The 26,674-nt window shown below is 44.1% G+C and overlaps 1 protein-coding gene across 2 annotated transcripts in view; it reads right to left on the reverse strand.

Moving 5' to 3' along the window:
- The window catches only part of COL15A1 (collagen type XV alpha 1 chain), a 126,437-nt gene that overhangs the window by 72,381 nt on the left and 27,382 nt on the right, over nucleotides 1-26,674 (reverse strand). For both annotated transcript variants that reach the window (XM_083582447.1, XM_083582448.1), the window contains exon 3: nucleotides 4,260-4,807. In XM_083582447.1, the coding sequence (XP_083438573.1) occupies nucleotides 4,260-4,807 (548 nt within the window). The remainder of the gene's footprint in view (nucleotides 1-4,259; nucleotides 4,808-26,674) is intronic.

The following is a 26,674-nucleotide window of genomic DNA, read 5'->3' on the forward strand; positions in this document are numbered from 1 at the left end:
CGCGGCAGTCCAGAGCGCCTTTGGCGCACATGTGCTTTTGGAAGTAACAACTCGGAGGAGCTTGTACAACTGAGAATCTGTCAAAGGGAGGTAAGGAAGGCAAAGGAGAGAACCAAGTGCACTAACATGCACCTAAATGCACTTACATGCAGGGGCATAGGAAGGGGGGGGGGTGGTCCGCCCCAGGTTACATCATGGAGGGGGGTGTCAAAAAGGAACAATTACTGCCCTACTGGGGCGGTTCATAAAAAACTTTTTTTTTTAATGCCTGCTCCAAAGTCTTATCTTACTACACTAGGGATTATATAGCTGTATCTGAAATTTCATTCATATCAGTTAATATCTTGACCCTCCTCCACGAAAACAACTGTTTACTTGGCCGTTTTTCTATGTCGTGAAGGCTGAAATTTCAATTCAGTGGAGCCAAAACACAACCCATCCTGTAGATTTAAGTATCTGTCCACAGTCGCCTCCTTGTTATCAGAGGCCCATAATCCACATTCCTTTGTAAGAAAATATGAAATAACGTAAAACTATTTTTGCAGGCAAAATAAAAATAAAAAATCAATGGGGGGGGGTGACAAGAATTTTTTTGCACCGGGTACCACCTGACCTTCCTACGCCTCCACTTCCACGTACCTTTTCACATGTATTCAAATGATTCAAATGATCGACTGATTTGTATCCCAACGTTTTTAGGGAGCTTGGAGTGGCAAATATAGTTCCCCCTATCCATTTTATCCTCACAACCACTCTATGAGTCATCTTACGCTGTATGTTGAATGCCCCCCTGCACATTTTTTTAAAAGGCAGGGGGAAAGGTTAGTTCAACTTTGAGTATACAGGGAAGTATTTTGTGAATGGGCAATCAGCAAACACACCCTACAAATAAATAAGAAGAAGAAGAAGAATTTCACCTGCGGTTTAAAATTCTAGAAATGTACCTGTGAGTACTGTCACACACAAAAAGCACTGTAACATAACCTACAATTCTAGTTATAGGTAGGTAGCCATGTTGGTCTGCAGTAGTCGAACCAAAAATAAAAAAAAATCCTTCCAGTAGCACCTTAGAGACCACCTAAGTTTGTTATTGGTATGAGCTTTCATGTGCATGCTCTGAAGAAGTGTGCATGCACACGAAAGCTCGTACCAATAACAAACTTAGGTGGTGTCTAAGGTGCTACTGGAAGGATTTTTTAAATTTTTATAACCTACTATTTCCAGGATGGCATTATGTTCTGTATTCCAAAAGTATGGAAGAATTGGGAACTCTCAACCTGCATGGATAAAATCTGCTCTTCTTACCACACATTTCCAACCTTGTCCTGTTTTAATATATCAGTTTAATTTAATATATCAGTTTAATTTACCAGCTGATACCATCCTAGATGGTCTATAAATCCATAACTGTTTCAACAAATCTGTTCTAATTTCAGAGCCAATTTCCCTTCCCATTTTCTCATGAAGCTACTATTCTGTATCTGAAATCATAGAATTTGCCTATAGTACCTCTTCTCTCTTCACTTATGAACAGTATTTCATGTTTATTTTCTGTCCTTAGTGCGCCATACTTCCTAAGTATAGAATTTAATCTGGGGGGGGGGAATGAAAACATTGTGGGTCTTATTTCCCTCATTATTTTGCAATTTCCTTGTAGGACAAGTCTGCTCACCCTCTCACTACGGCGACATTGAGGGATGGCAGAAACTCCTTCAAGGCCCCAGTGAAGGTGGCTCAGGATCACTGCCCAGTCCGGGTGGGTGGCGGGGGCATAAGCTTGCACCGCCTATCAGGAGCTGGATCCAAACCTGCACCCAGGATTGGCAAATGGGGGTGCAGGTTGTTAGGATTGTCCTACTCTCGTGTAGGACCTTGGTAGAGACACATGCCCGACTGGCAAGTTCTCTCTCTCCTGGTTGGTTGTTTGGGAGCTTCAAAAGCTTTCTTCAGCCCGAACATCACAGCGACTGATACCAAAAGGCATTAACACGCTGACGAACCTACAGAGTATTGGCAGTTCGTGTAACAGAACTCAGTAGTACAGCATTTTGACTAATCTACTTTATTTACATATAATACACTCGGAGCATTCTGACTTAGCTCCTTCCTCTTTCTCATCAGACAGCAAAGAGAAAGAGAACAAGGGACAATTGTCCCACTTCACAGAACACAGTAACACAAAACATCCTGTCTTCTTCACTTCCCACACTGTGGAATGAAAACATACACCGTCATATGATAGACAACAATCTCATGACTGCAAACACGAAGCAAGAATCCTAACACAGGTTTGGATGTGGGCTGGGCCAGGGGGTGCAGCTGAGGGAGCAAGAAGGTTTCCCTCAGGTCCATGCCCAGGACATTTAAGCAGCCCGTATTTGAGGTCCTCACCTGGGTTTTTTCCTCGTCAAGGACACAAAATCGCATATGAGTATATGCAAATTCATGTCCTCTTTTTTGAGTGGAACAGAAGACTCAATCCAGACATACATGCACTGAGCCTAGAAAATCCTGTTGGCATCTTTGTGTTCTGTTCTGGTCCCCAGACCTCAAAAAGGATATTGCAGAGCTGGGAATGACCGCTCCCCGCATAAAACGGGGGGCGCCCTTTGCGTGGACGCGTGCAGCCCCTGGATCTGGAGCGGCTCCATCAGCATAGGCTTGGCTTTGCCTTCCCTCAGGTGGGATACCTGGAGGTCTCCGCCTACCCCAGTCAGCTGTCCAATCCCACCTGGGAGAAGCGTTGCCAAGGATTTGTCCATCTTCCTCTTTGCGGCGGCGATAGATACCAGGGTTCCCCGTTAAAGGGGTTTCTGAAGGGAGGCTTTGACCGTACGCCGAAAGGTCGTCATTGCTCTCCCCTGCGGCGGCGGCGTAACGGGGGCGGCTATCTCTCTGCTTCAACATATGTTCTCCAGAGCCGGCCCATCCCCCCCACACACACACTGGATAACCCTGATGCTCCCTAGGTCCCCGGCTGGGGACTGGGGAGGGAGAACGCCCAATGCCTGAGCCAAGGTCTACCCACATTTGAAATTTAATAAAGTTGTGGCCAATTTAATCCCATAGCACGTTGTCTTGAGTCGTTATTCCACATGACGGGGAGGGGGCCGCTCGGGATCTGGGGACTCCGCCTGTCCACGCAAAGGTGCAGAAAAAGACAAGCAACCTTGTCAAGGAACTGGAGCAAATCTTAACATTTTGGACACTATTGTGGGCGGGAGTAAAAGGGAACATGACAGAGGTCCATAAAACTATGCACAGTGTGGAGAAAATAGAGAAGTTTTTCTCTTTTCACACAACACTCAAGAGTCACCCAATAAAGCTGAATCCTAGAAGATTTGGGACAGACAAAAGGGAGTATTTCTTCACACAGCACATGGTTAAACAATGGAATTTGCTACCACAAGATGTAGTGAGGGCTGCCAACTTGGGGATTAGATACAATTGTGGAGGATAAAGCTGTCAGTGACTACTAGTCATGAAGGCTATGAACTGCTTCTGAATACCAGTTGCTATGGATAGGAATAACCTATTTCCAGTGCATGTCATAATTAAGTTCCATCTCATTTCTTCACTAATGTGCAACTGTTTTTAAAAAAATAAAAGTCCATATGAAATTTTGAAAATACTTATTTTATCATAAAATATTTTAATCTCAGTATATGCCTTTCTAAACATATTATATATATATATATATAAAACACCATTTTAAAATGCATTTGGGTGTGTTTTTGAGCAAAGTTCAGGGAAGTGTGAAACAGAAGGGATAATTGTCTTCTGATCCCTCTATCAGAATGGTATGTGGAGATTGGGTCAGTTCACTTAAAAATGCAGACCCTCCATCCCCTGCTAGGATTCTCTCCCCCACATAATCACCCTTAGTAACTAAGAGTTTGCCTTCCAGGTGCCAGTATTAATTCTCCTTGTCTCAAGAACCATCAGGTCCAGCCCTACCATTAGGCGGAATGAGACAACTGGCTGGGGCAGCGGATGCTGAGGGACAGGGAACAGGCAGAGCTCTGTGTGCCAAGCTGGCTTGCTGCCTATTGGTGCAGCGGATGAAGCTGTCCCAATACCAGTGCCAGCACAGTCAGCTTCTGTACGTGGAATGGGGTGGTGGTGCCGCCATCTTGCCCTTTTCCTTGGGCATATCTTGGGCTGGCTCTGAGAGCCATGGACCAAACCTCTTTCCTGTAGAACTGCTGTGATAGACTAGCTGCAGAATAATCCACACATTTACTACATGGTGTACTTACGGTGAATCTTTCCAGTCCTGTCGCTCCAGCGTTGCCAACAAATATTCCTGAGCTCGATTCAAAGAGCAAGGGCTGATCCGATCTCTGAAACTGCACCCTGTGATATTCCTCGCAGTCCATAAACAGTGCAATGTCATTGCCCTGGACAGCTATTGTAAAGCGATTCCATTTGTTGGTCATCACTGGGACTTTAAATGAAGCAGCTTCTCGGGATATGTGGGAACCTGGTTCAGTGTAGTACATAATTATTCTCTGGGTGCTGTCATCCACAGGCGATAGTCTGACTCCCAAATAAATTGTCTTCTGAAAGGCATCCGTTACAGCGAACAAGACACCTCCACGGTCGCTGTTTGGTTTGACGGTGATGGCGATAGCAAAATCTCTGTAGAAGGGTTGAGGTATCAGAGTCCTTGTCAGGCGGCCAATGTTAGCCTCTGGCCCAAAACTGTATGCAGGAAACCCTCCATAACCGGTAATGAAGGAGACAGACGGTGGCAGTGGGACTCCTATTAATTCAGTGAGATCAAGGTGCTCCTTTGACCCTCTTTCTGTAACACAAAACAAAAAGTATTATTAGTAAGAGCATGCAGTCAGGATTCTATCCAACTTTTCAGGAAGAGGCATAAGCTTGTTCCAACCTTGCCAAATTCTCTGGACCAGTGAGAGAAAAGGCACTCAGATGGTTAAGCAATAGATACTTTTTCATTTTTTTAATACTGTTAAATGTCACGTAACTTTAAATGTACTGAGCTTCTGTTGTTGTTTGTTGCCTTTTGTTTCTGCATTGTTTTTCATCCTTCCCTGGGACTTGGGCACCCACAGCTCCCCTTGCAAAATACCAGGAGCGGGTAAGGAGTAGCAGAGAACCAGCAAGTGTGTGTGCTTAACCCATTCTTTCTCTTCTCTGGGCATCAAGAGATGGTGGGACAGCTGATCTACAGAGCAGATCAGTCACAGAAGCACCCCCACCTGCCATTTCTTTGCTGCACATTCCCTCTGACACATACAGAGGTACCTCGGTGTTCTAAGGTGATATTTGGAGCTTATATTTGGTGCTTTTGTTTTTGCTAGTTATTTTGCTTTTTTTGTTTTGAGGCTTTTTCAGTTAATTTGTTTTTGGGACTGTGTGGATCCCAGTTCAGCTACTGATTGATTGATTGATTGATTGATTGTATGACTGCAGAAATGGATAAAAAAAGCCCCCCATCCAAATAATGACTATCGTCAGTGCAGGTAAGAAAAAAAGTAATTTTAATTTTTATCATCTACAATACTGTTTTATTTATTTTATAGTACAGTACCTTGATTATTGCTTTTATTTTATGGATCAATGGTCTCTTTAGATAGTAAAATTCATGTTAAATTGCTGTTTTAGGGGTTGTTTTTAAAAGTCTGGAACGGATTAATCCGTTTTGCATTATTTTCTATGGGAAAGCACGCCTTGGTTTTGGAACGCTTTGGTTTTGGAACAGACTTCCAGAACGGATTAAGTTTGAGAACCAAGGAACCACTGTAGTTCCACCCTTGCTTGGTGCACAGTGTGTTTTTCAAAGAACTCTTTGGCACTGACAAATCTAGTACAAAATCAGGGCGACCAGGAGATTTGGGGTTATCTGGAATGACTCAAAGAGTAGAAATGAGCACACAGGCTCATCTGGTGTGCGGGAAGGGCTAGCCAAAATCTGTTGCTAATATGTTTGAATGTATGGCTGGCAGCACAATCTTTACAAGGTTTCCTTTTGTTTAAATTACACAGAGCAGAGTACAGGAAAGTGCAGTCTAATCCCCTCCATTATAGAACAGCTTTATATTAATCCTTTGGAACACATAATCCAGCTTGTCTACATAGTTTGAAATGAAGCAAGAAAAAAAAAATGCAAGTATAGACTGTAAGGGAAAAGACAAAATGGAAAGATTTCATCCTTGGAGAGTATTAAGTTTCTGGAATTCTCTTCATAAATCCCACTAATAGACAGACAGGTTTATTTCATGCATTTTGAACTGTTTTATTTAGCTGGTAGTACTTTGCATGCTCTCTTATATTGTGATTTGATTTTAAAATAATAATTGAATGCCTGTAAGGAGTAACTTAGCTGCGGTTTTTTGAAGGTTTCCCAGTGATACCAATAACACATCATCATAATGCCATAAATTAATAAATATTAATCTGATAAGGTTATGGAGAATATCAGCATTTCTCTCAAATAAATTAATATAACAATGAAAGAGAAGTCTTGCCTTCATTGGCACATAAGCATAGAAGGTATGGTGCCTCCCCAGCAGAACGTAAGATTAGGGCAGGTTGGTATATGGAAAGACTTTCCATCAAGTATTCTGGTCCCAAGCTGAATTAGTGACACATGCTGCTGTGGTACTGCAATCCCCGTAATTAAATAATGTGGAATTTTTCATTAGTGTGTCATTTTTTCCTGAATGAGAAGATGGTGGTGATTCTTTTAATGTATTTGATACACTGAGAACCAGGGCCTTATTGTGGTTCCCTCATTGTAAGAGGCAAGGTTACAGGGGACCAGGCAGAGGGCCTTCTTGGTAGTAGCACCCTCCCTGTGGAACACCATCCTGTCAGATGTCAAGGAAATGAACCACTATTTGACTTTTAGAAGACATCAGAAGGCAGCCCTGTATCGGGAAGCTTTCACTGTTTGATGTTCTACTGTGCTTAATGTTTTTAATTTGTTGGAAGTCACCCAGAGCAGCCGGGGCAACCCTGTCAGATGGGCGGCATATATATAATAAATTATTATTATCAAAATTTATATACTGCTCACTCAACAGAAAAACTCTAAGAGGTTTACAAACAAAATGCTCTAAACAGGATCATTATAGCCATCACACAAATTATGCAGAGAAACCAATAATTAATCTTCCAACTTTTAAACAAACGAAATGAAGCCATAGGAACATGAAGATATACTAAATTTAATTGTGGGAGTGGCAAGCCCCCCCCCCCGAAGTTAGAAGTTATCCACTTTGTCCTCTGTGCCATCATGCCATTTTCCAGCATTTAAATCATGGGTAGGCAAAACTAAAGCCCGGGGGCCAGATCCGGCCCAATCACCTTCTAAATCCGGCCCGCAGACGGTCCAGGAATCAGCTTGTTTTTACATGAGTAGAATGTGTGCTTTTATTTAAAATGCATCTCTGGGTTATTTGTGGGGCATAGGAATTCGTTCGTCTTTTCCCCCAAAAATATAGTCCAGCCCACCACAAGGTCTGAGGGACAGTGGACCGGCCCCCTGCTGAAAAAGTTTGCTGACCCCTGATTTAAATCAATCCTTCAAAGCTGCTGACTGCTCCATAGTAGAAAAAGGAAGTCTTCTGAGAGGAGAGCTTTTGAATTTGGGTGTAGGGAAAAGTTCATCTGAAACTACCTCCTTTGGCCCCCAGAGCTTTATTTCAAGGGAAAAAATGTGCTGGCACTCACCATGAAGTTGTTACAGTAAGTGCCACGCTTTTAACGTTGAGGGGGGGAGGTGCCAGTACTGAGTACCCTTGAGTACCCCCAGACAGAAATAAAAAAGCACTGCCATTTTCCCTCCAGAAGTCTCTTGGGAACTGTGCAACATGGTGTCATTGCACCAGGCACACGCGGCAGACACCAAGAGCAAGGCCACCAGTGGTAAATTAGTCTCCCCACCTCCGAAAAGTTAACCGCCTTAAAAGCTCTGCTAAAATAGCTTCCCAAATTTTGCCACTTACAAATGACTGGCAAAATTGCAAGTACGTTTTGCCTCATTTCTAAGCTAAACCCCAATCAAATTAGCACCATCCACCACAGCTGCGTTTGTGTAGGGAGGAGGGAATGAAGACCAACTGTGGACCTCTCAGCATAATACATAGTTTGGCCTACTGCGCCAGTCTTTTCTGAGCCGTGAGTGGTCCTAGCCAGCCTCGTCCACAATTGCACCCATACTTTGTATAGGGAAACACATATGGACCCTATAGCCTGCCAATATGGCTGGCAACAATTTCTATGACCAGAGCTGTTTCCCATGCCTGGGCAGTCCTTGCTGAACACTAATGCAACATCAGTGAGGGGTGGGGCACATGGCCTGTGGTTTCAGCACACCAAGCGTTACTGGATAGAGGGATGCTACAATGGCTTCCACCATACTGAGTGTTAAGTTGTGGGCGAACATATCAGACGACACAGTGATTCTTCCAAGGCAGCTCTTTACTTGTAAACTGGAACAGAACTGAACAGAGCAGCTCAGTCAGCCTGCTTATATAGAGCTCTACTAGAATGCAACAGTAACCATTTTCTGTAACTAGCCAATCACTGAACGTCACTTTCGATCCTTCATTTGCATACAAACTATCCAATCACTGAATGTCACTTTCGATCCTTCATTTGCATAACTATCTACAGTATCCCCCTGCTGGCCCAGGGTGAGAACTTCAGTACATAACACTGAGGTTTTGAATTATGGTGCTGGAGGAGACTCTTGAGAGTCCCATGGACTGCAAGAAGAACAAACTCTATCCATTCTTAAGGAAATCAGCCCTGAGTGCTCACTGGAAGGACAGATCCTGAAGCTGAGGCTCCAATACTTTGGCCACCTCATGAGAAGAGAAGACTCCCTGGAAAAGACCCTGATGTTGGGAAAGATGGAGGGCACAAGGAGAAGGGGACGACAGAGGACCAGATAGTGGGACAGTGTTCTCGAAGCTACCAGCTTGAGTTTGACCAAACTGCGGGAGGCAATGGAAGACAGGAGTGCCTGGCTTGCTCTGGTCCATGGGGTCACGAAGAGTCGGACACGACTAAACGACTAAACAACAACATACTGAGGTTACAGCAGGTAATAGCAAAAAAGCCCTTTAATGTGGGGGGGGGGAGAGAGAGACAGAGTGGGGGGGTGTCTTTTGATACAACCCTATCCCCACGGCTTAAGGTAGGTAATAATATTCATTGCAATTAATTTGCATAATAAACCTGCTGAATAGAAAGGCAACTTATTATTCCAGCCTTACAAAAGAGCAACTGAGGGTGAGGGCTTGCCCATAATTCCACTTCTTCTGTCCCTAGAAAGCACGGGTCTGAGTGATTTTCTGTTTGTCCTGTCACTTTCCCCAGGAAAAGCTGCTCTTTACTGCTGAATTGGAACAAACGTCAACCCGCAGAAAAACCAATGGATGTTTATTTTGATTTAGTGTTAAATAAGCAGCGTGTTTCTCTGGGAGGGGGAGATCAGTGGGGCAAGCAGAAGTGTGGACGAGCCCTGAGAAATAATGACCTACACAAGACCACCCAACAACTGATCAGACATTAGAATCAAGGTCTCTCTCCACTGATCACAAGAAAACCAGCAGCCCACTTTGCTGGGCTCTTATTTTACAGCTAATGTACCTGCTTTCTTCTGTTTCCACATATTTATTTTCTCCGCTGTTCTGTACTCCAGATCCAATTCCATAGGTGTTTTCCTAGGAAAATGCACAGCTATTTTTCCAGTAGCTAAGGTAGGTTTGGAAGGTACACCAGCAACACGTGGCGCCATGCCAGGGGTATCCCATGCTGCTGGAACTGCTGAGCGGGCCCCAGTCTCCCTCAATGCCCAGCCACTGGTTGAATATATCCTTGGCATGGGAGAAGTAACAGGACTGGCAGTCACTGGCAAAGGTGAAATAGCCGTCCCAGGAGAGCCCCACAGCCGTTGCCACCACCATTGTCCTTGTACCAGGCCAGATGGCATTAGGAGAAATAGCCAGGCAAGTTTAGCAAGCATCTTCCTTTTCAAAGCCGGCACACAAAGGGTCAAAATTCCTTTCTGCTTCAACATCTACAACTGGCCTGTCAGAGTGAAAAGAAGCAACTTCATCCTTCTGCCTGTTTTAAAAAAGCTCCATCTCCATATTATTCTCCGTGTATCAGCTTTTTGATGGAAGGACGGTGGGAGGCGAGGGCTTGCCCTTCGCAAAATCCAACTGGTCCTCTTAAATGGTTCTAAGAAGCCTCCATCCTTCTGCAAAGCCTGTTAGTTAGCAATTTCCTTTCTCATGGAAATGAAGAGTTTGCCAGCCAGTATTAGGAGTCCTCTTTTGTGTTTGCCAATCGCAGCGAAGGGGGCCAGTCTGCCTCCCTCCCTGATCCCAAATCTTTGCCTCCTAAGCAGTTTCAGAGAATTCCATCACGTGTTAAGTCTCCCCATGGTGGGTTTCAGACACACACAGGGAATTAGGAAGTAATGTTCTCATTAAACTCAGAGGAACCAGGGGTGTATAATCTTTATCAGGTGCATTTGATAAGGGCTTCTGTGAAACATGAATATATGGATATGGATTTATTTTTGTGACTCGTATCACAGCAGTGTTAAGGCGTGAGTGAGATTTGCCCCTAAACATTCTGCTCCAACCCTGCCATGCATTCTTCTTTCTTCCCACCCTTAATAATTCATAGTTTTGGGGAAAGCAGGAAAAGGCATCCAAATGAGCATGCTATTGTTTCATGGTTACATATCTTTTTTCAAATATATATCGAGAGAGAGTTATTTATTGATATTTATTCAAAGATATACAGAAATGCAGACCGATTACAAAGTATCTTTTTATAATATACTGAAATAAAACAGCTGCTTAATATAGAAACGAACAGAGGCAGAAAGGAAACAAGAAAAGAAAAAGAAAGACCTAAGGAGAGTGAAAGCCAAAGAGCAAAAGGGGGGGGGGGAACCTGAAGAAAAATAAATGAAGATAAAAGGCATTCGCTCATTAAGATCCAACCATTCTATCTTCTGTAAAACAGTATTTTATTCATTCTTCAAATCCAGATACTACAAGTTCATTTTCTCTTTCACACAAAAAGTCCGTAAGAAATTTCCAGTGCTTAATAAATGTCAGTAATGATTTTTCTCTAATTAAACATGTTAACTTTGCTATCTTATCTGTATCTTTCCATCTTCATGCATACAGTGGCGTAGCGTGGGGGGTGCAGGGGGGGCGGGCCGCACCGGGCGCAACATCTGGGGTTAGGGCAAATCCACGGGTTAGGGGGCGCAAATCCACGGGTTAGGGGGCGCAAATTACTTGCCTTGCCCCGGGTGCTGACAACCCACACTATGCCACTGCATGCATATAGCAGTCTCACCGCTGTGATCATATATTGGGGTAATCTCCTGTAATCCTTTTTCAATTGTGTATCCATTAACCCTAAAAGAAAGCATTCTGGCTTCAATTGAATATTAACCTTTAAAATCTGCTGTATCAAAGTATGTATTTGTATCCAATATTTATTTATTTTTAGTCTTTTTACATGTCCACCAAGCACGATAAAATGTCGTTTTATGGTTGCAGATCAAGACACTCCCAAAAATCTCTCCCTCCCCCAAAGTCCTGAAAGCTTCAGTTTTGAAATCTGTGCAGGACAAGATTTGGAGCCCGATGGCACACAATAGCAGTGGACCCAAGTTGAAACACTATGGGGGTTTAAACACCTGGACCTGCCCCAATCGCATAGAAAACGCGGGGGGGGGGTGGAATATGGGAATTCCTAAAGAGCAAATAGTGGAAGTACCTGTGGCTTACTCTCCCCTCCCAAGTTCACTTTCCCCTCAGACAAAAGTGCGAGGGGAGAGATGGTGGCCCCAAGGTGACTCTATGGGCCTCTTCAGCAGCTTGCCACATTGCTCTTATTTTATTTATTTGTTTCATAACATTTATAAGCTGCTTGAATGTAAAAAAAACCTCAAAGCAGTTTACAAAACATAGAACAGTAAAATCAGGAGAAAACCACAACCCTACTTTAAGACATAGGAAAGTTAAAATACTAAAAACGGGTTGAAATTACTTCCGCTTTCAAAGGATCCGGATAGGCTTGTCTTAAACAAGAATGTTTTAAGCAGGTGCCAAAAGGAGCACATACAGGAAAGCCGGCTGCTTGATCTCAATAGGCAGGGAATTCCATAGTGCAGCCGCTGCCACACTAAATGATGGAGTCTGTACAAAGGCAGAACGGGCATTATGTGGCACCTGTAGTAGTGCCAATTCCACCGAATGAAGCAATCAAGTGGGCACCTGTGGAGCAATGCGATCTTGTAGGCAAACTGGTCCCCGGTTGTTAAGGGCTGTATATACTAATAGCAACACCTTGAACCAATAGCAAGTCGGCTACTGGTGCAGAGCTCTGAGCACAGGTGCTGTAAGCTGACAAGGGCTGGATCTACACACACCTTTTAAACATTATTATGTCAAGGTGTTTGGTTTCCTTTTTCACAATGTCTATCTGGGTTTTGGCTGGGGTAGCTCTGCATCGCCCTCTGGTGTCACATTTTATCAACGCATAATTAACGTTTAAAAAGAACTCATTTTTAGCGTTAAAAACCATGAATGTAGATTCGCCCAAGGCCTCCCTCCTGTCTGCAATCGTGCTGCCGCATTCTGCACTATCTGCAGCTTCTGGTCAAGAGCAAAGGATGCTCCACATAGAGAGCACATTGCAGTAATCCAGTCTTGCAGCAAGCAGTGCATGAACTGCAGTGGAGCTCTTAGTCACCCTTGCACACTTACCCCTTCCCCTCTTGTGTGACCAGGGCAGCTGCTTTCACCTTAATTAGGTGGCTGGTGAGGCTGCAACTTGCCGCTATAGGATTATGACTTGAAGAAAAAGAGGTGTAAGAGAAAGCACGGTTTATTTATTTTTATTACCTTCTCTTTACCATAAAGTTCCAGGATAGGTTACAATAGTTAAAAATACCATATTAAAAACAATTTCAAGCAAACAGTTGGAGGAAATGTTAATAGAACAAGTAGTTGTTGCCTTTCCAGCTTCCAAGGGAGCTGCCTAATATTTATTTACTTACTTGTTTATTATATGTATAGGCCGCTTTTTCTACAAAAGTGACTCAAAACAACGCACAGTGGTACCTCAGGTTAAGTACTTAATTCATTCCGGAGGTCCGTACTTAACCTGAAACTGTTCTTAACCTGAAGCACCACTTTAGCTAATGGGGCCTCTTGCTGCTGCCGCGCCGCCGGAGCACGATTTCTGTTCTCATCCTGAAGCAAAGTTCTTAACCTGAGGTAATATTTCTGGGTTAGTGGAGTAACCTGAAGCGTATGTAACCCGAGGTACCACTGTACAATGAAATAAACAATCATTGGAACCAAATATAAGAACAAGAACTCACAAGGGCATATTTAAAAGGTCTAACAGCTTTGCTGCATGTTTTATGATTTAAAATTTCTTATTGGGTTCTCTCATCCAAGAATACTTGCCCCCAACCTGGATCTAGGATCATTTTATAGCTATCACCCCTGCCCCCTTGAACCAACACCTGCCACCTGCAGCAGGCTGATGACATGTTGGGACAGCTCCATATCTGTCATGGTGGTGGCTGTGAAGTCCTGAGCTGCCCCAGGTGTGGTGGAAATCCCCCCAGAACCAGCAGTCTAGGAGTCTTCAACAGCACCTCCGAGCCCACCTTTGCCAGCTAAGAGAGGGAGGTTCCTGGGCAGTGAAGCAGCAGAATCCCTCTGCTCTGATTACCCAATGCCAGTTATGGGGACAGGAAGCCTCGTGTGAGAGAGGGAAAGCCTAGAGAGAGCAACACACACACCCTGGCCCTCAATTCTGCTCAGATGCTGGACCGCCTACCCAGGGCACCCAGTGGACGACTGACTACTGCTGAATCAGACCAACCCTACCTTGCTTGCCTACCAGTTCTCAGTAATACAAACCATGTCACCTCCTCATCCACAATCAGGTCATGGATGAGGGAGGTCTTACTTGAAGCTGGCTTGGGCAACCCCAATTCTTCTGCCTGGAAAGGGGCTCGTGCACTGCACAGCCACCTACTGTCTGCACCACGGGCCCTTCACCAGGCTTGCCCCCACCCACACTAAACCTCCTCTTACCCATAATGCTCTCCCAAGGACAGCACAGCAGAAGTCTGCTTACTTTTTCTGGTGGGCAGCGTTGCAGCCGGGCAACCGGGACCCAACAGTGATCCGGCTTGGGGGGCAGAGAGTTGACGCCCCCTTCTGTGTCATCCTGGCCGTATCACCAGCACTGGGCGGGGCCGCACCCATCAGGGCCACACTGACCAGTCAGCACTGAGAGAGGGCATGGCCATGGATGATTTAACCGCAGCGTGGCCGGCCAGGACCCTCTCTCTCACTCTCCCAACCCATCCACCCTCTTCTCATGCTTTGCTCTGATATGACCTTGCTATGGACACTTGTTGGCTGCCATATTGTTGGGGCCGGGTAGGAATTTTTCCACTTGGCAAATTGGCGCCAGCCATTTGGTTTTCGGCTACCTGGTAGCAATCGTCATAACTTTGAGTGAGGCCTTGGCACACAGACACTAGGCTATGAATTCCTAATCGGGCAAGAGCCATCCCTCAAAGAGAGAAAGGAAAAATGGTTCTTTTGGTAGAGTTGTTCATTTCAAGGGCACAAGACCTTTAAAATTACTAGGAAGTGTGTGAGAACATGGTGTGGGAGAATGCAAGTAAAGATCACTCACATCTCTTTCTCCAAATTACTCTGCAGGCTGCCAAGTTCCTCATCTATGGCTTCAATGCTCTCGTCAGAGCACTCCTTCAGATTGCAGATGTGACCTACTTTTTAAAAAGTGAAGTTTTCCCATACTGTGGAAGTAATTCCACGCCAACTGTCCTGAAACGTTCCAAGTAGAGGAAGGGCTGATTTACAGAGCTTTCTGGAATGACTTTGCTAAGCAATGACTGTTAGCAAACTGTACAAATCAGGAACATTAGGTTAATCATAAAAGCCAAGCTGCTAGCCAGAATTTTCAGGGCTTCTGTACATTTTCAGCACAGCATGATATGAAGTAGATGTTTCCTCAGAGACAGATATAGGCCAGGGCAACCAGTTCAGTCACTCTGGGCACAGAGCTTCGGGGGCACCTCAGGGGGTGCCACAACTATGATTTAGAATGGAGCATGAGAACCTGGGGTGCCAATTTTGGTGTTGCACAGGGTGCCGCTGAAAGTTTAGACCCCGAGGTCTATCACTGACCCCCATAGGAAAGAACTGAGCTCTGCAAAGACAAGAGAAACGTCTTCCAAAAGTAAGGTCACAATTCAGGAACCATACAATTTCTGGCGGCAGGTGTACCTGGAACTGCTTTTGAATGCTGAAGTGCAAACCTTGAACACGTGGTGTAATAATAAAGGAGATAATGCTTAGGGATATCAGCAGTTAATTCTAAAAATCTGGTATCTGGCAGAGCCTGGGAATAGAGGGCTGAGGGCTGAGCCAGAGGGGAACCCCCAGTGATTTGTAGCAGGTGTGCAGGCAGAAAATTTATTAGCATTGTAGTGCAATTTTCTTCTAATATACACTTTTTATATGCAATTTTCCTTCCAAACATTTCTTTTGCAAAGCAATTTCCCCTAAAATAATGCTTTTTATTGTTATTTGCACTAATATAAGCATTTTATGGGACACTTTACCTCATTATATGAATTTTTGTACCCAATACTTGGCTGGAGAACTGTACTGCTAAATTTGGAGAAGTGTAAGTTTGGGAATATTGCTATGCTTCGGTTCTCAGAAGTGTGAATTTGGGAAGTTCACATTTAAAATGCAAATTCAATTGACATCCTAGATAACTGATTACAAAGAATTAGTTGGACATAGAGGACTTTTCTGGCAACTGACTCCAAACCAAACCAAAAGCCAGTTATTTTGTTCTTTTTCTGGTCAGCTGCTTAACGTAAGAGTGCCCCAGGAGAGGCTTCAGCTGCAAAGGGGCTTTCACAGCCGTTGGGAATGGCTTATGTATAGTCAAAGCTTTAACTGATGTTGCTGCCTGGCTTGTTTTAAATTTAGCCTGACCTTTTCTAACACCCACACAGGTTAATCTTTTAGCTCTGCTTCAGAGCTAGGTCATCTATATTTCAAATATGTATGTATTTCAGTGAATTTGCGTATGCAACCATTCCCCTTCACAGACAACCACAGCTTTTACTCATATCAATCATACATTAATCATACATATAACCCATATATTCTGCAAAAAAACCCCAACACCTGGTTTTTCTGCTACTAGTGCCTGTGATGCTCTAGTATCACAATGCAATGGAAATCTCAAGGAGCACCGTAAAAATGACTTAGTATAGCAATATATGGGACATTGTCCCTGCAGAACACCTTTTGCAGCAGCATCGCGTGAGCAGGGGAGAAACTAAGACTTATAATTTGCTTTATGGTTTATGATTTTAATGAAGGGTGTGGCTTCAATTGTACTCCTACATCTCATTCCTCTCTATGGCTTAGTTATCCAAATATAATTTGATATGTATTGTGGTTTGGTCCTGTTTTCTAGACAGGATACATGCTGTCTATCTACTCCTGCAGGTCTGTATTGTTACTTTCATTATTCAGTTGTTTTGATTCTATGCCACATGAGGGTTTTTTAAAAATGGAAACAACAATATAATTATTATTATTATTATTATTATTATTATTATTATTATTATTATTATTTTATTTATTCCTCCCCAAAATCTATAGGCTTTGCCCCCCTCCTCACACCTCTCAGAGATTTAATTTCTGGAAATCCCAGGGAACAGAAATTGAAATCTGATGAATGGGAATTCCAGTAACTCACTGCACCAAACCGCTTAAAAGAGGAAGCTGCATCACTAAAAAAAAAAGGAGGTCAAAAGATCACATGGATTTGCATAAAATTTGTGTGTGTCAATTTATATGCATAGATGCAAGTTTTAAAACAAATACCGTAATTTGAATAGAAAAAGTATGTCACATCATAGTAAAGGGACTGTGGCCAGGTGACCTTCTGCGGTATGTACCTGCTGAGACTGTTGCACAGGTGCTCTCCACTGATGGCCAACACCAGGGACCCCTTTCCCATCTCAGGGCTATCTTTAAACTGGGCTTTGCTAGCTCAATAAAGAGAGGATTCCTTCAAATATAGAACTGTCCTCTGGCCTCCCTCCCAGTATAGGTCTGCCCTCTTTAAAGTCGAGCACACAGAGCCACTCTAAGGGACAAAGAGGCTTTTCTAGCCTGCGGAAATGGATATTGCTGAAGGATTTCAATAGCACAAAACCCTTTTAATGATTAAGTAGCAGACTGCAGGGTGAGATCATCTTTGGGTCAACCTTTCCTTGAGTATCTACTGTACTTCCTAACATTTGTTGCTTAAGGCATCCCTCATTCTTCTTCTGTCCTCTGCTGGACAGAAAAATAGTTTACAGAGCAAAATTGCGGCTCTTTTAACTACGTTGTTCAAAACCTCCTTCCTTATTTGAAAGTCTCGTGGTGACCAAATGCATACCCTCCAACATTCCTCAGATGAAAATAGGGACATTTCTCACTTCCCCTCCTGAGACACCCCCTCCCCCATTTTTTGTCCCTCCTCCGTAGAGAAGGCTACACCAATGGGACACAGCACACACATCTTCCGCCATCCTGAGAAAACATCTTAATCCTGATTTAATTAAGATGCTTAATTTTTATATCAATCTCATTCCAGAAGTATCAGCAGCAACCATTTTGAAGTAAATACTTTTTCAGAGATCAGCTGATTCTCTGACACCCATTATAAAAAGGTATGGGACAAAAATCAGGAAAGACTCTTTAGAAAAAATCAAGTAGTCTTGAAAACGTGCATCTGGAAACTATTCCATTAGCTATATAAACAGCTCAATGAAACAAAATTTATTGGAAAATTAATTTTGCAAAACAGGAGACAGTGGAATGGGGAAAATAAATTCAGAAAGCTATTAGCCTAACCATTAAACAAAGAGCAAAAATATAAATTCCTTTCATAAGGAATGGAACAGATTTAGCCAAGTCCCCAGAAGAGCTATCTCAAGTATTTTTAAATTGCTAATTAAAAGTATATAAACTAGACAACCCCAGTACAGACAAGTACTTTCCCATCTAGGATACCAGACTCTAAAATTATCTCGTGACGTTCATATTGCATTAGCTGAACTGGTTTTGTTAGAAGACACAGCTGACGGGGAGCCAGCTAACCCCAATGGAAGCTGTTTTGCTCTCTGGATCCTCCATAGCAAAGACGCCATTGTCCTTGGAATAGAGGAGATGGATCTGAGGTTTAGCTGCAGGGCCACTTTAGGGCAGACTGGGACCCAGTGAGCTGCCTGAGTAAAACCAGCGAGCCACTGGGGAAAAGCTGGGATGGGAGCTAGCTAGAGGAAGCTTGGGTCCACACCACCAGTCTGCCGTGGAAGCTGTGAAGCCCTTTGGATCCTTTGCAACAAGAATGTGCTTAGAATAAGCTGCTTCCCCCAATGGAAGGATGAGGAAAAAGAGGAGGCGGCCAAAGCTATAATGCTTGGGGGTTTCCAAGCAGCCTCACTGATCACACAGGTTCTATTTTTTAAATATATTTTTTATTAACAGGCCAATCAAATCACATTAATTCCAAATCACATCAGTTCCAAATTATACAGCCAGATGTTAAAAAAATTTGTTGGGGGTACCCATACTCCAAGCTCCGAAAGGGGACCAAACACCACTCCTGCTGCTGCTTTGATTAAACAGTTCTATCCAGTTGTGTCCAGATAGTCTTTTTATTATTTTCTTCATCTTCTTGTTGTTATCATATATTCCTTTCTTTATGATCTCTGATAATCTTCACAAGCGGGTGAAAGACAAACATCTCCTGCGTGGGTTTTACACTCTCCAAAAGTCATATCACATAGAGGACAGACGCCATTTCCACACCTCCGTTAGAAACATTCCCACAGTCTGTTCGCTGATTCACAGGCTTGCCAATCTATAATTCAGAGGGTTCTGCCAGGTCCAGATAACGTTCTGATAACCATACATTCGCATTCCAATGACCCTGGTCCTCCTCCCTCTCGTGCTCTCGTCCTCCTTAGGCAAGCCTGTCTTCTCGAGACTCGATTTATAACTGTGTCATAAAGTTTTCCTTCCATCCACCAGTCCTTTCTTTAGTCAATAATTATTTCCCACACAGTTCTTAGTCTCCTGCTTGTGATTAGTAATGACAACGATTCTTCTCTCTAGAGGGGAGGATTATTGGTACTCACATAAGGAAAAAGAAAAGAAAAGTTTTTCCTCCCCCCTCATTCCGTTTGACTCCAACATACCAGTCTTTTGATGATGATTCTTCACTTGATTTATTGTCCCGCCCGTTGCTCCGCTCACAGAGATCACATTATTCAGCAGTCTTTACTCCCAATCTTTGCTTGATGTATGTGCATTAGCTTCTTTCCAATTATAAATTTCCAATTATATGTTTCGAGCTAATGCGAACCAGTGCGCTGATTGAAGATAGCGCCAGGAAGAGCCGACTTCACTCGAGGGCTTTTTGCCAAGTGTCCACACCCCCTTCTTTCGAATCCGGGGGTGAATTATGGACACCGCTGGCAAGGCAGTCCCCCCCCATCCCCTTGGGGGGCAGGGAAGGCTGCATACTTCCCATAGCAGCCTCTTAATTACCTTGTGTGGGTCGGAGAGATGTTATTGTTGGCCATCTTCCAATGCACCCCCTGGTGGCCCCCCTGACCACACCGGTTCTAATAGCAGTGGCAGTCTAGGTGAGATGCCCCCCGCAATACAATAGAGAAGATTTTTATTTTTTTAAAGAGAAGCACGAGAACTTAAGGTGAAGGTGTAGAGCACCTGAGTGTGTCAGGCCCTCTGGTCATCTAACTGGCCAATTTGAAATTCTAGGGGATGATGGACTCTCCTGTTTTCCTTTGTGGCCGGCCGGGGGAATCCCCCAACTGCTGGCCACACAATGGGGAGGCCTTTTCTCTGTGGAGCTGTGGGCCTGCCATGACAGGCCACAACTGCCACCCACCCAGGCACTAGGTTAGTTGCCATTTTCACCCATCCTGGGCGATTGCAGGGAAAATATTCATGCCAAAAAGCTGCTCTGTAAAAGCCCTTCTCTGGGACCTTTTCCATAGTTCCTTGTGTTTAGGATGATGAGCAGAGGATAAAACCTGGCTGTGATTCAGTCCAGGAAAGTCCACATATTTATCGCGAGATCCTTGGAGAAGGGCTGGGATAAAAGCAAAGTACAGAAGGCAGCCACAAGAAAAAGAACGATCCGTCCTGTGAGTCAAACCCCATTTCCTTCCCAAGGGACTTCTCTTCTTATTGGCCTCCGTCTGCCATGCTATGAAAAGTCAGTTCCTCCTTGATGGGAATGCTCACGGATTAAAAACTCTGGGTTACAGATATTTCAGGAAAAGGAACAAATTACTTTAGATCCCAAAATGACACTACTGCCAAATTTACAGATGAAGCACAAAATTTTAGGGACAGAGACTTAATTATGCATCTTATAGCTGCAGCACTGGAGGGCATTGAATACGAACTTATATGACGTTTGTTATGCTGTTTATGTTTGGGACTTGTTCTTGATGGGAAAGTTGTCAGAAAAGGTATGAGAAACACAACGTAAGCATCTACAAAACTTTTACAAAACACGACCCACTTTTATTTCATTTGCAGCAAAGAAAGAACATGTCATTTTAAACCACCCGAGACACACAGGAACCTGTAGAACGACACTTTTTAAATTGGCAGCTATTGAATTAATGTTTTATTTTAGACAGCAGGACATAGTTGCGGTTGCTGGGGGGGAGCACGGGGGGGGGACTGCAACTGATTGTATGTTTGTTCCTATATGCAAAATTAAAAAAGAAAGAAAGAAAAGATTCCCCTCCTTCCCCAGCTTGCCGACATCACAGATTTAACTTCTAGTTGACTTTGGCATGGGATTTTTCATCTTGTTTCCCTGAATGTGTGTTCTGAGCAGCCGCTCTGACTTCTTCAAGAAGCAGGATTCGCTCCAAACAGACCGAGCTGTGAGCTTCCCTGCCCCCCTCCGCTGCCTCACTTAGCTGACAGATGCGGCCAGGCAGTCCACAGCTGTGCATCATGTGCTATCTCTCGTCTGCAGAATGAGCAATAGCCAGCAGGAGCCCCAGTGCCAACAGCAGGAGGTTGCCAGCTGATTAAGTTATAGGAACGTTTCTGTTAGCCAGAGCTACATCTTGTGACAGCCGTGTTCAAAGAAAAAGCTTGCAAATAAGATTTCCTACTGCAAAGAAAACATTTTATCAGTATATCTGCTATTTAGCTATTCGGTGCAGCTATTTTTATAATGTCATCTAATAAAAGTAATCCCCAGGGGGTTTACATTAGAAAGAAAGAAATACAAAAATACGCGCACACAAAATGAAGTACAGATCCAAACAATCGCAACCGAAACAAGAACCTAGGTTCACCTCCACCCTGGTCTGATCTGACTTTAGCTGACCTCAGGTGGAGGGGTGCCTGGAGCTTGGTGGGCTTAGCCGTTTGAAAAGTCTATTGAGTGAGTGGGAGAAGAGAAACGGGGTGCTTAACCCTTTCCCAACTGCTGTTCTCCACTCCAAATCCCCACTCACAGAGCCCCAATCCATGGAAATGTCATATGGGGGGAATTTGGGGGTGGTGACACATTCTCCTCACCCTAAATCTGCTTTTTAAATATAGGGAGCATCAGCCTAGAGATACATGGTGCATAGTTTGGCCCTAACCAATGTTACCGTCTAACCCTCCCAACTGGCAGCAATAGTAATCTTGTTGCAGAATGCCTGACGGAAAATGCATTGCTGGAATGGAATCCTAGCTTGAAAGAAGAGGATGCCACAACTGTTACCGTGACAACAGACATAGGACTAAAGTACCATGGAAATGGACAAAGTGATCGCTGAGATGATGCAACCAAATTGGATAATGTCTGCTGGAACAAACTTGTATTCATGTGTGTGTGTGTGTGTGTGTGTGTGTTTCTTCTGAGTTAGAAAATACGTTGTGAGCAACTTTTCTTGCTGATTCAAGGTAGGTAGCCATGTTGGTCTGACGCAGTCGAAATATATAAAAAAATAAAAAAAATTGTCCAGTAGCACCTTAGAGACCAACTAAGCTTGTTCTTGGTATAAGCTTTCGTGTGCATGCACACTTCAAACCTTCTTGCTGATTTTAGTTATAGCTTGCTTAATTAAAATATTGCAAAACTGGGTTTTAATAAACAAAGCATGATTTGGGACATGTGGTGTACAAGTGTTGTACTGACCATTCAGTATCTGGCCGGGCTGATTCTTCTTCTGCGACTTTCAGGCTACGCATCACAGTGGACTTGCAAGATGATATCTATTCACACAAATTTCCACCCACACTGTTCCCACTCATGCCTTTTCCAGCTGACAGCTGGGAAAGGAGGATACACTGAAGTCCAACAAACACATCAGCTAAGATAGCCTCCGGCGCAACCCAGAGATCTGACAAGAGCACAGATACGCTCCTCTGTTGACTGCGCCAGCTTTGGAGGGACAGGGACACAAGAAAGGAAGTCATGCAGTTATGAGAGTGTAACGAAGCAGAATGAAAATGTAATTAAAGGCAATAACTAAATAAGAAGCAGACAGGATACAGTTGTCTGTAATTGAAAAGAAAGTACCATTGAATCAGGGTGTTTACACTTTTCAGAGCTGTTGCTGGTACTGCAGTCATGCATCTTTACAGAGAGATTTTTACGGTGCTATAAGCATCCAACCTGTGTGGTCATGAAGTGCTTTTTCCAAGACAGGAGCATGATGAGGGAGATCTCATGGGGCATTATAATACGGTTATCATCAGGTACTATCGAGGGTTGCCATATTTCAAACAGTGAAAATCCAGACAGAAAAATTGTGCTGGCGTGGGTTGCCATATGTCCGGATTTTCCCAGACATTTAAAGAGATTTTTGCCTGGAAACTGCTTCCGACTGCAGTACAGTAGTACCTTGGTTTGCAACCTTTTTTGGATTACAACCCCCCCCCCTTTTTTTGGGGGGGATTACGAACAAATTTTTTTGGAGGCCCCATTGGCGCAAGTGCACCTTGGGTTACAACCTGTTTTGGTTTATAAACGGACCTCTGGAACAGATTATGGTTGTAAACCAAGGTACCACTGTATTCCATATGTTTGGGAAATTCCGGGCATATGATCTTTAAAGTGTTATTTTGCTTACATCTCTCTGTCTGAACAAACCAACCACAGACTATGGAGGAGCTGTGGTTTCCAATATACCCAAAACATCAATTTTCGTTGAATCAATCTTAATTTTAAATGTGAATAAGCCCTTCGTGCTGGATGCTAAAGCAACTTTCCATGGACTGAACAGAATGGAACCCTCTGGGAGGATTTGGTTCTGGATGTTCTGTTGCCATTACATGCCCTCAATTTTTCAGCAGCTGGAGTTTTGCCCAAAACCAGATAGCAGGAATTTACACAAACAGCAGGAGGGAGGAAAAGCCAAAAATGAAAATGCAACCCTGACAAAAATGATTTTATTTATTGCATTTACAGTATATCCCATACCTTATCTAAGCAGCTAAAGGCACACCCACACTTATGCCCTCACAAAAATCCTGTGAGGAAGGTCAGGTTGAGAAATAGTGAATGACCCAAAGTCATCAAGCCAACTTCATGGTAGAGTGTGGATTGGAACTCTAGCCACCGCCTTTGTGTATCAAAAATCCAGTCTTCCTTCTCTCTGTCCCTTTCATAGAATTTAACTGCCCCATAAACGTTTTACACCATTAACTAGGAGATAGCAAGTCATGGCCAAAGTATCTCCCACACAGGAATGCTCTCAGCTTACAGGAAATGCCAGAAGGAGATTGGCTCCATTCCCATCTCTTGTCGCAGCTTTGCAAATGTGGCTGGTCAAATCCCCCTCTGTGTAGATGATAAATCTCAAGGATGTGATGCCCAAGGGATATGGCCAGCTCTTACCTGGCCAGCCCCCCACCTTTCAGTTCACAGAGATGAAAAAAGATTTACGTTTTCTGGGTTCTCGCTCTCTCCCTTGAATCGCCTCGGATGACCCAGGATGAAGATAATTTGTAAATTGCTTAGATGGGGAACATGTGTTTTCTTTCTTTTCAAGCCACTTCCACTTTCTTCCACTCTTATGTAAATTTAAATAAATACGTTCTTGTAATTTGGACTCTGGAATTGGTTACGTGCCGCCTAGCAACCAGAACTAGTCTGTTTACATTGCCCAGTCCACTTGCTCGTGCTCTGAGATTTCAAGGAGAGGTTCCGGGAAATGCAGTTTGGACTCTGCCTGCCTGGCACCTGGCAGGAGTCTGGAAAATCATCCTGCCCCCCCCCCTCAGATCACTTTAAGGACTGCAGGTCTAGACAGTGGAACGGTCGCCCTTGGGAGGAAGTAGGAACCAATTGGTGGTTTTGCAGCAGAGGTTGGATGGCCATCTGTCCGGGTTTCTTTAGCTGAGATTCCTGCATTGCAGGGGGTTGGACTAGATGACCCTTGGGGTCCCAACTCTACAATTCTATGATTCTATGATTCTATGATCTCGTTCCCATCCAGACCTAGGGAGGTTACAGTGGCAGGTGGTGACCACTGGACCTGGTGGGTGTCCTGAACGCACCTGGACTAACGAGAACAAGCTGCTAGATCTTTAATTCTTTATTGGCAAAGCACTCAGTTACATTGGTTCCTAAAGTGCAGGTGATATACAATGACATTCCCTACTAGTTCTCTAGGCAGCCTATGGCTGCAGACCTCTGCCCCCCTTTCAGACAGCTGGAGCAACAGCATAGAGCCCCACCCCCTGCCTCTTTAACCCCCCCCCCTTGTCTGATGCATCCAGGCACCCAACTCCTCCTCAATGGCAGCCCCTCCTTGAGTGTGGAAAGAATTGGGGGGGGGCATGACCCAGGGGATTCCAAAGGAGCGTACGGGTGGGTGGGCTCCTATCCACTCCAAGCCAGAGTAGAGAGGCATGATATTGTGCCCCCCCCATACATTATGAAAACCTATATTCCCATACATAATGGCACATCTATAAAGCACGTTCTAATTCAGTGATCTGCAGGTTATTCTAAACCTTTGGAACTTGCGTTTTCGTGAATGAAATAAAGTTCCACTTTCCTCCATGAAAGGTGTCTTTGCACTTCGCTTCGCTTGTCAGTCTCAATTACTGCATCAATTTTGGGTATTCCTAGACAACGCTTAAACAAGACTGCCCACTTAGCCTGTCTCACAGGGTAGTAGTAAATATGGAAAGTGATTTAATTAACAATTTTTTTGGGGGGGGGAACTTGTGGAGACACACAATATTGTTTAGTAGCCAGCATGTGAAATCTACTATGGGAAGGAGGTGGACTGTGGCAATATAGTCATTGGCCAATCGGCACTGAGCCCCTCCAGCTTCTGCTGTGAAAATCCATGGAAACAGATTAACTGTAAAAAGGAAGAGGCAGCCTGATCAGAAGACAGTGAGCGATGTTCCAGCATGGAACAACTGTTGTATTTTTGTCTGTATTATGTCTGCACAAGGATTTTTTTTTAAAAAAATATAAATTCTCATTGAAGTAATTCCTTTACCCTTTGGAATAAACAGCATGTTTATTATGCTTTACACTTTGCTTCAGAATACAGTAAAGGTTTTGTTGGTGTCCATTTGTGACAACTATTGATTTCTCTCGCATACACACGAGTGCTTGGTTATAACCATCAATGCAAAGGGCTGAAAGTTTGCAAGCTTGAATATCCTTATACAGTAACATGGTTTTTAGGATTATGGAGCTTTTAATATTGGCTCAGCAGGCAGAAGTTCAGTGGCTGCATTTCCCCCCACCATAAATGTATGGCGATGGGAGAACGTAACACCTTCTGAATCCCTGCATGCTATGCAATTGTTAGAGGAACAGAACTGGAACTCCTGTAACACTGTCCTCTCCATTCCCATCCCAGAGAGCCAGCCAAGGAGGATACCACATCGTTGAAGAAGAAGAAAAGTTTGGATTTGATATCCGACTTTATCACTACCCGAAGGAGTCTCAAAGCAGCTAACATTCTCCTTTCCCTTCCTCCCCCACAACAAACACTCTGTGAGGTGAGTGGGGCTGAGAGACTTCAGAGAAGTGTGACTGGCCCAAGGTCACCCAGCAGTTGCATGTGGAGGAGCAGAGACGCGAACCCGGTTCACCAGATTACGAGACTACCGCTCTTAACCACTACACCACACTGGCTCTCACACTGGTATCAAAAGCTGCCCAAAGGTCAAGAAGTAGGCGTAAGGGGACTTCCAGGGGAGGGCAGACCAGCGGCAGAGCTAGCTGCTCAGGCACCCGGAGTGGCACACATGCCGTGTGATCTGCCAGGGGGCCAGGCAATCTGCCTGGGGGGGCCGATCGGTGATCCACCGGGGGGGGCAATCAGCACGCATGATATCGAGGTTGGATGGCCATCTGTCCGGGTTTCTTTAGCTGAGATTCCTGCATTGCAGGGGGTTGGACTAGATGACCCTTGGGGTCCCAACTCTACAATTCTATGATTCTATGATCTCGTTCCCATCCAGACCTAGGGAGGTTACAGTGGCAGGTGGTGACCACT

Source organism: Podarcis filfolensis (assembly GCF_964270895.1).
Source record: "Podarcis filfolensis genome assembly, chromosome: 13".
NCBI classification, from domain to species: domain Eukaryota; kingdom Metazoa; phylum Chordata; class Lepidosauria; order Squamata; family Lacertidae; genus Podarcis; species Podarcis filfolensis.